We start from the raw sequence: 13,913 nt of genomic DNA on the forward strand, positions 1-13,913 counted from the left end.
AATTGCTCTTGTGACCACAACAATTCTAAATATTCTTCAAACTTTATTAACATTCACCGAATTACAAATTATAATCATCTTTATAGAACATACTGGTATCCCATGTAAAATTTGGCCTCAAAATTTTTATGAATTTTAATTTTAAAACTACAACACAATTTGAAATATCTGGTATGTATACAAATTTTGCATTCCAAAGGAACACTAAAACAATCTGTCACTGGTGACAAACATTATGAAATCATATTGTATATTAACAATCTGTAATTATAAAAGGAATTTCTAACAGGTATAGCTAGTGTAACCACAAATATCATTAAACAATGCCAGATATGGGTGAAAAATTAATCTTAGCTCTCTTGTGGCATAAGGTGTGACACATAACACGCTCTACATGTTTGTTTGTTCCTTACTCAAACAACCTGACAAGTATACCCCATATCCATACTAAAAGATAGCTCCACTCACAACAGGTAAATATATTTACAAGGGAGATATATATACCTATAAATTAATCAGATAGACCCACTCAGGAAAGGTCAATGTTTATCCTATCTGAAGAGCTGCGGATTATGCCAAGCAACCCATCTCCACAATATAATATCAAAAACACATCGAAAACTATATCTAGATATATGGTTTATTGATAGAGAAATGACAGCATACAGTCCAGACACATACAAATTCTGGCAGTTTGATAAAAAATTTGTTCTGTCATTTACGCTGGAGGAAGATTTCTATACAAGTACATCGCCCAACGATAAAGGATTGGTTAGATTTTGTAAAAAAATATACATATTCCAAGACACTGTATATCTTAGAGTAATTATTGAAAAATATTTTTTTAACAACAAAATGATATCTATCTTCTGGAATGGAAAACGATTTCTGTAGTAAAAGAAATGTGACCTCACAAGTGTTTTTATTTAACATGAAGAAATAACAAAACAAATTAAATCCAGCCAAATAGGAGTACTTGAGAGGCGTGACCGTGTGGTATTTGCGGGACTATCTAAGATAGTGTGTGGTCTATCTCTGTCACTAGTGTCAATCTCCCCGACATTTATCTCCCCATAAATGACAGCAGGAGGTGCCACTATACTCCAAATTTACCTCTTGGCAGAAAAAAAACAAGACTTTATTGCAAGAAATCGTTTAAGATGGTTTTTTGAAAATATCTGTACCATCCATATAAACTTTCATCTGTGCAAGGGGTTTTTCATACCTAAGACTAACCAAGCTTTTTTTACAATTACAATTTGCCGCAATCTGCAAATGCCTGATCGTGATTGGTATTACTACATTGGACAAGATGCGGTTGGAAGCTCTGGTGAATAAGGCAGGATTTAGGGTCAGATTGATTATGATCTACTTCATAAGATTTTACACCGAGAAAAGAATGTTTTCTAGTTTTACCTGTATACATCGTTATAAGTAATCTAAACACTATATGTTCTCGTGATGTAAGGACAGTATTATCAGACTAGAGTGCCAGTTCCCAGGACAATCACAGATTTTATACTCCATACTGAATTGAAATTCATGGAATATGTACACAAACATAATAAACATTCGCTAACTAATATGAAATTAAGTGCAACAAATCTGTGGATAGTAAACAATCAGAAATTGGCACATTTTGCTTGGTAAACTATACTGGCCATCATATATACATTTTGATGTGTAGAGACCGATAGAGATCGGTACAAGTAATTCCATTACACAGCACCACCAGTCACATCTACACAAGAGGGTTACACCTCTGACAAATAAAGTCAGGACTCAGCAAAAAAATAGTCCTGTTTTATTGAAAGGCAAATAAAAAAATTCAACACAAACACAAAAGGCCGCTCTATAGACTAAATATTTACTGTGCAACCATTCCCTTGTTTCGAAATTATATTATCAAACTGAAATCCTATTTACTGTAAACTTTAATAAGACATATACAACATAGCAATCGGAGTGTAAGCAGGACTAGGACATAAGAATGCGAGCACGGTGAAAGGATCAGCAGGGTACAAACCTCTACCGCACTGGAAAACTGATTCTCTATGACCAGACACCTACCTACAGACACGAGTTTGTTTGAACGGCAGGCTTCGGTAAATACAGCTGATTCAGTGTACAGTTTAGTAGGGGGATCTATTATCATCTCAATGGCTGATTCTCTGGCTCAAATGACCATATTCAAATTCAGTTCATACCTGGACGGCTGACCCAAAGACCTGATTAGGTAGACATTCAGACATTTTTACACCTGGTCTGTTTTAAGAAGGTGTTACACATGTCTCAGAACAGGACACATTGGCGGTCCCTAAATGCACAAGCTCCACACTACATTTTCAAGTGTATGATTTTTACCCTATTCTAGAGAGGCAACCATCCGTAATAAAAAATGGATTTAACAAGATGCGGCGCACATTTCTTCCTCAATAACTGAGGGGAAAAAGATAAATTGGAGTCTTTGATTCCGTGTACATACAATAGTCTGGTAAACCGCACTTGCTATTAAGATTTTCACAGCTAGGTAATTATACATAAGAGGTTCAGTCCTCAGGTAGACTGATATTTCTCAAGTCAACAAGTACAAAATCTAACACAGAATTTCAACCTGTTTCTATCAGTATATTGGATAATCCATCTGTGTGTGTGTTGAATGAATGAGAACATTAAAACTTAAGAGGATGGAGTTTGGGGATGGGAGCTATTTGTCAGTGGTTAAAAAGATTCTACAATAACAACTCCACTTTATCATGGTTCTTAATGTTAGGTTAAACTATCTTGTACTTCCCTCCATCTTTTGTTACCTCAACTGCCAGAACTTACCCCAGGAGATACACATTCGTCTGTGTCACAATGGGTTATAGGGTATTTATTTTCCTACCAAGTATTTCCGACATAGGTATATAAGAGTTTACTTCTCACAAAAATATGTAACTGATTTCTGAGCTCGCTCTCGTAACTCATTTATCTTATAGCCAAGTTCCTAGTGATTCCTCATAGAGTGTCTAGATTGTAATCCCTTCTCAACAGTTCATAACAATCAATAAACACACATACTGATATATCAATGTTTCCAGTTCAACAACTACATATTCTAGTGAATTTATCTACCTCTAGTAAAGTAGTTATCATAAAATGGCTCCTGCCTTCACAATTAAAGATGAAACAACCTTACCACAGTAAAGTTGAGGAACAGCCAGGGTCGGGGAACCCTGTATACTGTCATACAGTGATTCAGTACCTCTGATTTATATATAACACTAATGAAATTTACCATTTCAATCTCTCTGATTTACTTTCAAATTATGGGGAGGTAAGCTAGTATGTAGGAGAATGTAAGTGGAGAATTCTTAGTTAAATCTTTGGGACTGGCTGCTGTAGTCTACAGATATCCGAAAAGGATCACTGTAATTGAAAACATATGTGAAAATTAACTTATCAGTTATATTCACATAAGATATAAAAAGATCTCAAAGTGACTGGTGGTCTATTGAGCCAACCTGCTCTTGACATCATTGTGAACACAGGTAAGACTTCCTAAAGTCCATCGACAAGAAAATGTATCCAAGAGTAAGTTATGTCCGACACAGATACACTCATCACCTCCAAAAATATTCCAAAGATTGAGATGTTTGACTGTATTAATATTTTGTCACATACTTCTGAGGCGATGACCGTCATTTAATTGTACTTAACTTTTAACTGACCATTATTTGATCAATTGACCAATACTTATGTCCATATTAAGAGTTATATTAATGTTCTAGGTCCATTAACATCATACAGACAAATGATCAGTGAAGGATTTACTTAGATTACCAGAGAGAGCTTGGTAAACAATCAGAGTGAACCTTAATGGTCTAAAATCAGAGTGGACAACTGACCCTTCAGAGGCGTGAGATATCTATAATAAATGTGCATCATAATACTGACCATATGTTGATCCCAGCAATGACCACTATAAATCAGCTCTGGACAAATAAACAAAAAGATTTCATACTGGTCAAATTGAACTGACGGTCAGCGATGGTCAATGGCATGCTTGCTTGTCACTTCAAGGAACCATCAATCTATCCTTACAGACAAATAAAGTGGATTTTTCAGTTTTTTCTAGGTCCAAGCCACAGATTTATCATTTAAGCAATTTTATTCAGCAAATAAACTGACCAGAAAGAAAGTGTCTGTGAATTACTTGACCACTTTTGATTACATGTCTATAGCCTTGTTCTGGATGGAGACAGACAAGGAAACAAATAGATCCATTACTTTTGGATACAGAAAGTCTGGACAAATAAACCAGGGGGAAATAATCAAAGTGGACAGCACATTTGATACCGTGGTCAGCTGGCAGAGCTACACTCACTTAATGGTCACTAAAAACAATTTGACCACTGTCTTGACAGGAAAAAAATAAATTGACCACTTAGCCAGATGGCCATGCCAGACAAGGTAAACAGTTGTTGATTGGTCAGGGTTTTAACTAGACACTGACTGTCAGAGAATCTGGACCCTGTTGACCAATGATATGTCAGGTGAGTACAGGACCTTGAAATAGTGAAGACAAATGGGTCTACCTGCATGGAAAAAAAGTCACCAACATGATAGCCACATTTTGGTCAACCAGGAACATGAAAGGCATGATGTGTAAGTCTGTCTGAAGAAAGAACATAGGACAAGAAACTTGTGTAACCTGGGAACAGGTATATGGGTCTATTGTCTGGGGTTCAGCCTGAATCATTTTAAGGTGGGGTCAACTTAATGTATATGGGTCTATTGTCTGGGGTTCAGCCTGAATCATTTTAAGGTGGGGTCAACTTAATGTATATGGGTCTATTGTCTGGGGTTCAGCCTGAATCATTTTAAGGTGGGGTCAACTTAATGTATATGGGTCTATTGTCTGGGGTTCAGCCTGAATCATTTTAAGGTGGGGTCAACTTAATGTATATGGTGGCTATTTCCCTGAACAACATGCAGGGAAACCTCTGCATGCTATCCAAGGAAAATGAGGTAGAGATCTTGAACAGTCGATGATCTCAGAGGAGGTATTGAACCATGCACCTCGGTTTTTCACCCAAGGTTTGTTAAGTCTGATGTTCTACCATGTGAGCCATCCTGGCATCCTGAGGTCTGAAAGTTGGTCTATTTTGAAACATAAATGCAAGCATGTGTCTATCTCAAGTATCAAATTAGTTGGGTACAGATGAATCATATCTGCCTTTAGGGTAACAGCCAGGTGAGATGCATGTGTCTTCATTATATACTAATACACATACAGTAGGCCTGTAGTTCTTCCTTGAAACAAGAGTCTAACAGCGAGAAATCTGACTTGAAGCACTTGACCATATAAGGAATGTTTGAGGAATCAAGCTACCAGCTGTAGAGGCACAGGGGATATATCTGGTAGGCTTTGTCATTATCTTGGGTGTTTATACACGCTGAGCATGTCAGACCTAATAGGAAAGGTGACTTCTGGGAGACTGTGTTCAAACACAGAAATTCATGGTATTCAGATATTTTGATTAAATCTAATTTAGAAATAGGGGCAATATCAGTACAACCTGTGGCCTTCCAAGGAATTATTTCATTAACTCTCCAGCCTGTTTTTCTTGTCTTGTAATATCCATCTTACAATTATGTGAACTCTAGGCAACATGAGGGCTTCACAAAGATTAACTACCAGCATGAAGGTTGAACAAATTTTTAAAATTAAATTTCTAAACATTTTGGAATAAATTCCATTTCGTAGTAAAGGCTGTGTAGAATTGAACATCCACACCAATTTCAATTTGTTCAAGTGAAATGAACTTTATCTTACCAAAGTTTTTATTCACCTTTTTTTCCAAACCAGAGGATCAAAATAAAATCAAAACAATGTAATTTGGAATTTTTCTTTTTTTTCTCTCTCTTTTTGTTGAAAAATTGTGATATTATTGTGATAAACACTTTCCACTCAAGTAAGAAAACTTCCAACATCTGGCCTAGACAAAAGTACACAGACAGTATGTTGAGATCAGGTTGTGTTGTTATTGGCAGTGAATCCCTCATTACTCAACCTCTTGACCACAAACTGACCAGTCTGACCACAGTTTAGCTGTCATCACCCATCACACAATAGAGACATCTTCCTTTCCACAAATTATTGACCCCAAGGTCAGACTTGTCCAATTACAAGGTCATTTGAGAGTTTGTGACACATGGCTGCCGCTGTGCCTCCCGAAAACAATGATTAGGCATGTGCCCTTGTCAAAACACTTGTTTTACGATAGACCCCTGGTCCTATTAGGCTGACAGATAAACAGTAAGATTAAATTGAAAAATCCTGATGGGAAGATGATGGTGATGATGGTGACAGATGTATTTCGACCATATGTTAGTGATGACCCACTTACATCCGGGTCAGTACTAGCTATCACATGACAGCTAAATCTTAAATGATGGATTTGATAGTTGAACCTTGACGACATAATACAAGTTATACTACTATATTTAGCTATATTTTGAGAATTCTCAGGATTAAATTTTTGTCCTATGCTGGAATGCATGGTAAACTTACAGACTTTTTGATGTGCCATTGTATATATTCAGCAAAAAGCCAGTGTTTGTTAACAAACTTTGAGTCAGAGGTTGGCTCTCTAGGCTTATTGGAAGGTAAATAAATGAAAAGACAAAGGCACATCCAAAACCCATATTTAAGCCTAATAGTGATCCAATGAAATTTACAATTAAATACTGATTGATTGAAATGAACAAAGTTGTAATTTTTGATAGAATTCATAGTGGTTTTCCATAAATCTCATATTTAAGAAAATAGTTCTCATTATACATTTCAAATATGTTAAACCACCAACTGACCTTGACCTTGATCACATGGTAAAGCATAGTATTACTTGTCATATATGTGAAACCCATAAACTAGTATCTGAACTTGATCTTTTACCTCTGACCTCAACCTAAACTTTCACATCTGGATCTGAAAGATTTTTTTTTTCACTACAATTTAAATTTGATACACAGACTAATAATTACTATGACCCTAACATAACTCAGGGTGCAGACATGTACATTTCTCTTTTCATGATTTAGATAAATGATCCACAAGTTCTCTTTACCATTCATATTGAGAAAGAGCAATGAATGAGCTTTGTTCAACTCACTCACACACATCAAGTAACTTTGGTTTTTATGTGTTTGATCAATTTATGATACTTGTCTTTCTTTACTTGTCCATTACCTATTCCAGAAAAGAATACTGTCATTGTCAGAAAAGTACAAGTTATTGAAAAACATAGCATTTTTTCCCCTTTCTAAAATTTGGCTACCTACAATAAAGAATTGAATATTTAATTTCTGTTCCCTTTTAAAATACTTTTAGGTGTTTACAAGACGGATAAATAAACAATTAATAAACAGTGCAGTGTACCTTGAAATTACATTTAGCACTATATACTGGTACGTTGTGTTAACAAACTTGATCTAATCTAGGTAATTAACATGATTCTTCCTCCGTTTAGACATAATGGATGTTTCTGATAGTAAAATATATTAAACTTTGATGCAAAACACAAATCTGTGTGACAGGAATTTATGTTGAAATGGATGTCTTCAAGACTATCGCAACAAATCTCTATGCATCGAAAGTTTCAACATATTCAGACATAAGTAATATGTCAAATCACATACCTTACCTTTCAACAAAATTCTTTTTGTATATCAAAACTTTCAACAACCAAATACATGTATATGTTAAAAAATATCCTGTGGTTGCTTCTGGTCAATACAACTTTATTTGCTAGCAAATTTTAACCAGCTGATATACCTAAAATATTTCCTTCCACAGACAGGCAAGCCAGTATTTTATTTATGAGTTTTATTAGCCTATAGATAAAGGTACACATAGCCATTTTGAACTTTTGAACACCTGTCTGCCAACCACCTTAGACATCCTGTAAGAATTTCTATGTAGTTTCTATCGGAGCAAAGCCAACAAGCTTTGGTATGTTGGCCAACAGGAGCCATTTTGAAATGTTTTTACAGATTTATTATAAGATGTGAAGATGATTTACCCCACAAAACTGGTAAGCTGGCTACTGATTACACGTCAGATGTACAACTGCCTCTTAAATCAGTTCTGACGAAGGTGTTTTTCTTGTACTCATTCTTTGAATGAATGGATTCTATAAAACGAGCAATCCTTTTGAGTTTGAAGATCTCCTTCTCTGAATCAGTTCTATCCAAAACCGTTTCTCATGGGGATTGCTTGGTATTATTTTCTGAATCAGGTTTTCTTTAGAAGCATGTTTCCTTTTTCGTTTTACCTTGTGCAGACTTATTCCGTAAATCAAGACGATAAAAAGGTGTGTTCTTTTAGCATTGTAAGGCTTACCCCTAATTAGCTGTGTGTCGAGGTAAAGCTTTCTGCACCTGTCCAACAAACCTTCACCATTGCCCTGGTGCAGTCATTAAAATTTCAAGCCTGCTATTATTAAGGCCAAAAGAAGGGGCTGTACATCTGAAAGGAGATGGCAGCTAGTGTTCAATTTTTGACACTCACATAAACATTACACCTTTAACGTCCAAAACAGTTGAGTGCACTGCTACAGTTGTTAAATGTTGGGGAAGCATTTTCATTTTTATACATAGCTCTTTTTAACCTTTCATCATGAATGCCATGAATATCTAAGCCTTGGTTTTTTTTTCTTTTTTTGTAAATTTCTTAACACCTTCAGGGAGTTATTTCTGTTTTATGTATGCAAAAACGAGAAGTTTTTTTTATGTCTTGGGGAGTGTTTTCTTAAAATAAAAACTGCACAGGCATCAAATCTTCTTGACACTCAAATGTGACTTTAAAACCAAATTGCCATCCTGTAGTGCTTTTTTGTATCCGTTGTGATTGAAAACATTGCCTAGATTTTCTCACTCTCAAAATACCCTACAACAGTATAAATCTTTGAATGTAAACAAGCTTAGAAAACATCATCACACTTCCTGTGAGATCAGATGTTTGTAGAAAAATGATAAATGAATTGTTTAATCAGACTGTACAAATTAATTCTGGCATTAATGGCCTAAATCCTTGAAATATCTGGGATTTCTAAAAGTATGTTCAATAACACTGAAACCTGTCAATAAAGACCATCTCCCTTTAAAGTCTGTTTATGAAGACAACCTGTTTATAAAGACCACCTCTATAAGGAATATCTCTATACTGCTCTATCTAAAAAGGTATTCCAAACAGAATGTGTTGTTAAATGGGGTTGTCAACATTCTTATAGAGAATGCTATAGGTTGAGAGACAGCTGAACTGTAAATAAGAGTACAATGTTGGCATATGTAGTCATTAATTAGAAAAGGATGAAGAGAATTTAAAAGGTAAAAAGGAAAGAAAGAAAATGAAAGAGACATATGTATGTGTATGTAGTCATTAATTAGAAAAGGATGAAGAGAATTTAAAAGGTAAAAAGGAAAGAAAGAAAATGAAAGAGACATATGTATGTGTATGTAGTCATTAATTAGAAAAGGATGAAGAGAATTTAAAAGGTAAAAAGGAAAGAAAGAAAATGAAAGAGACATATGATAACAGCTACTGTACCTCCATAGGTAGTGTATCTGAAGTCAAACTCCCTGGGGAAAGACTGGACATGATGGTGGGTAGAATTTGACCAGGAGATACACAAGATGACCAGTACCAATAGACTGGACAAGGTTGGGCCAAAGTGCCCCACCTCACACATAATGGACAGCAGTGTTCACCAGTAACGGGCACATGTCTTACTAACACATATAATCCAAAGTAAGTGTCTAATGCCACCTCTTCGTCCTAAACCATCCGGTCAGTATTGAGTAACCGTCAACACATAACCTGCAAGCAAAGCAAAATACAAATTAATATAAATGATCAAAGTGCAATTATTCAATGACATTTTTTGTGGTTAAGGGTGTACGCTATTTTCTATACCATATTGGTGAATAGTGAAAGAATTATCTCCCTCTAAAAGATAAAATTTAAAAGAAAATAACTCAAGTTTGTATTCTGCTTTCACTGAAAAAAAAAATCAGCAATTTTCATTACAAATATGGCAAATATGGTTTGAAAAACCCTTGGAAGTTTTTATTATCTGTTATTCATAGCCTTAGAACATATCAAGGCAAGAAACCCATAGAAAAAAATGAACAACTTAAAGCATTTGATATCATTTTAGAAGTTACATGACATATCTTATCAAGCTCTGGTGAACAAGTCACAGTAGATGTTTCTCCCTGTTACATCATGTTTACACAACACCTGACACAAGGTTGACCTATAACACCCTCCCTCTCCTTTTTTATTTAAAGGGTACTTAAATCCACTCCATAATTGCCAGTTACAGATGAAATGTTTACTACAGAAGCACTTTTACCTAGTAGAATAACTGAAGTTAGGAAATATTGCTTTGACCTGAAAAATCTGAGGCAGTGATACAAACTCTCATGATAGTCAGAAGTAGATTCTACAACTAATATGGTAGATTAGGGAGAGGAGAATCTTAAGGATTCAGAGAACAATAGAATATCCTTAACAAGCAGCTGAAATCCCTCATGGAATCCATGAAAAAGATTGCCAACAGCCATTAGCTTCTGTTAATTGTGATAATAGTTTAAACACCTTTCAAAATTTATCTTGTGTTTTGAAAAACTCCAAAATCATTTAATTAGAAAGGTGGTCAGGAGGTGTGCAGGGGTAACACACTCACCTTTCACCTTGGGGACTGGGATTTGAATCAGACAAGAAAATGTCAGACCACATGGGTTTGATTCATCTACAGTAAGACCCCTCACATACTTCAACCCGAGTTTACAGTGATTAATATAACCTCTCATTTGTTTTACAATTGTTGTAAAATAAAAGAAATAAATAATTTATATTTTTCATTAAAATTTCAAGGGAGATAATTTTACAACTGGTATCTGTAAAAGATGTATGTACATTCACCTTAATAGACTCCTATAAAGGATATGACCTCACCACAAATAGAATGGTGTCATACCACACAGTTGATCTGGTCATTTCACGGTCAGTGCCTGTGGTCAGACAATATTTATATAGTGTGGTAACAAATTCTCTTCTTCATTAAAATAACCCACCTTGAATCACCTGTGTGAGATAATCTTCAGGGCAATAGTATAAAAATAAACATGGCCAACAACTTACTATTTTCACTTTGATAATCAACACCACACATTCAACACTTCAAAATCTTTGTCCCCATTTATACTCCATATTAAACATGTAAAACCTGGTATGAAAATATTTGTTTTTCCGTGAGTATATTGACGACTCGTTATGCAGTTTGGTGAAATGCTTTGACACACCTCATTGAACTATCTCTAATAAATTAATTTAATACTAAAATTATTCTGCCGCATTATGTCCAGTGCTTACTCTGTGAATTCCTGGTCATACAAGAAACAAAACAAACTCTTGATCTTTTATGAATATTAACTTAAAGCCTGTGGCATGTATATGAAGGACTACGTTTTCATTGACCTTAAATTTCCTGAGGTCATGTGAATTAGTGTCAATGATTTATTTGCCTACTGAGAAATACTTCTGGACTTAATTGATATTAAACTTCATTATAATAACATATGAATGGAAAATTTGAATGAACTAATTTATTTGTAATTTTTAGAGCATTAATGACATTATTTGATCTTCGGATTGGCAGAATGTGGTACTATGATCATTACTTGAGGCACAGTTTGTGTTTTTGGTAAGCTGAGAAATGCCCCATCCTGTGCTGAACCGTGGAAACTTAAAGTGTCAGTCCAATCGTCTATACTTCAAATACAGATAATATTAGTGACAGTAGCGACAATAAGGCAGTATAATCTTCATACAGTGAAATGTCTCCAAATTTGTATTAGATAACAGTAACCCAAAAAATTACCCATTATCTTCATCAACATCATTCCTTAGAAACTTTGGGCTGTTTTCATTATAGCTGTGATATTGGGACATGTCTTAAGGGTTGGGGAGCAGACATATACTAATGAGAAATGGAAATTTCACAGAAAATTATCATTGTGTTGCCTATGGCATCATATGGCTTACAGTTAAACGGTCTCTAGTGATCTGGATTAACACTGAAGCTAGAGTATATATACAGATATTGTTTAAATTTTAGAAGAATTTTGTATTATTCAGTGTAATCTTGTAGAGAAATAACAAAGCACTCTTTCACATTTTAACCTGTACAAATGGCTGCCAATGCAAACATGAGCCAATCTGTACATCTATCAATAGTACATATTTTTTCACCTCCAGTTGTTTAAATGACCATTCAGGGTAAAAAAAATTACTTTTCATTCTGTTGATTCAGTTAAATTCCCTCATAATCTGTCCAATCTTGACATGATGTGGTTGGTAAGAGTGATACATATGGTAGGCTATCCTAGTTTATGTGACAGCTAGGCTGTATACAGCAGGGCATGTTTACATGTCCTCCTTCTATCCCATAAAGAACTCGCTAAGATCTGATTCGCTAAGATCTGATTCGCCTACTGTAATTTATTGTCAGACAGAGAACATTATCTTCCATTTAATGATTTTTCAACATGGAGTCCAAGTCGCATCTACAACTTTCCATTGACCTTTGACCTCAATACTTCACTGTTTAAGCCATTGAATTACTATTGTAGTTATCAAAGTGATCACTGGAATTTAATTAAATTTCTTTCACCCTAATTTTGTATATATCAGAAAAACTTCTTTAAAATTCCTGTAAGAATTTCAATTATATTTTTTGTAGTATTTGAAACTTCAATATTCTTATAATTTTTACATTCAATAATTGTTTTGGAATTGTTTTTTAGCAAGTACAAAAAGAAAGAAACAGCAATTGGTTTATATAACCAAAGCATTTACTACAACCTGAGTATGTAATATGATAAATGGCAACTATATCTATCAAATCAGGTGAGCTGGACAGACTTTGCTAAGTAAACATGGTACTTACTTGTAATATGAAATCAAAAAATGTAGTAATATCCAAAATGAAAGGTCTTCCAGAAAATATCAAACACAATCCACTTTCTTGTCTCTGGATTTCACATCTCATATTTGAAAATATGCTTCAAAATTTGTTCGCTTTTTGTAAGCTTGAGAATTTTTTTGTCAGCTTGAGAATTTTATCCATTCCGCATACTGTATGAATATGTAAAGGGTATCTATATCCAAGTGTAGCAGTTGGGAAGTTGACTTCACAGATTTTCGTTTTCAGCAAAATTTCATATCATCAATACAACCTCACGACAATTTTTTCCATGATCATATCTTTCAATGATATTTTGGCAAACTTTCAAGGGAAATTTCAATGAAAAACACTAAAGAATGAATCATTTCCATTCTTTTATGAAAAGGAGGCCATATGCCATCAAGAACTGCATGTGATGCAGAGCTTGTGATATGATAACACCCAAAAAAATCTAAAGCAGGTGTCTAATGCTTGTTTACCATATATGTACATGGAAGTGCATATAAGCAAACTGTAATTATACCTGTATGACAGACAGATGGTAGACATACACAGTACCATCACCTAACAGGTGTATTATAGGTAAAACAAACAGAGCCTGGAAATAGACATTCGGTTGACCAGTGGTCAATTTGTTTTATTTATGGGTCTGGGTAGCTGTACATCAACACCTACTGACCAACAATGACCATTGGTGACAGAAAAGGCCATTAATGTCCATTGGTCAGTCCATACACTGACAAGGCCATTTTGAGCTGTTTTTTAAGAGTCCCTGTGGTCAGCATGCCCATGAACCAAGTAATACACCATGGTCCTTAAAAGGGCTCAATAACTATTTTACTGGACAAACAGTAAAGGTCAGTCTGCAGGTTGTAAAAAACATAGACACATATA

General features: G+C 34.9%; 1 protein-coding gene across 2 annotated transcripts in view; it reads right to left on the minus strand.

Annotated features, from left to right (window-relative positions):
- LOC132551764 (semaphorin-5A-like) overlaps positions 1–13,913 on the minus strand; it is a 92,699-nt gene that overhangs the window by 44,326 nt on the left and 34,460 nt on the right. For both annotated transcript variants that reach the window (XM_060215899.1, XM_060215900.1), the window contains exon 2: positions 9,596–9,865. In XM_060215899.1, the coding sequence (XP_060071882.1) occupies positions 9,596–9,737 (142 nt within the window). In that variant the 5' untranslated portion in view covers positions 9,738–9,865. The remainder of the gene's footprint in view (positions 1–9,595; positions 9,866–13,913) is intronic.

Source organism: Ylistrum balloti, unplaced genomic scaffold, assembly GCF_031769215.1.
Source record: "Ylistrum balloti isolate Yb309-2 unplaced genomic scaffold, AGI_CSIRO_Ybal_v1 Utg370214, whole genome shotgun sequence".
NCBI lineage: Eukaryota > Metazoa > Mollusca > Bivalvia > Pectinida > Pectinidae > Ylistrum > Ylistrum balloti.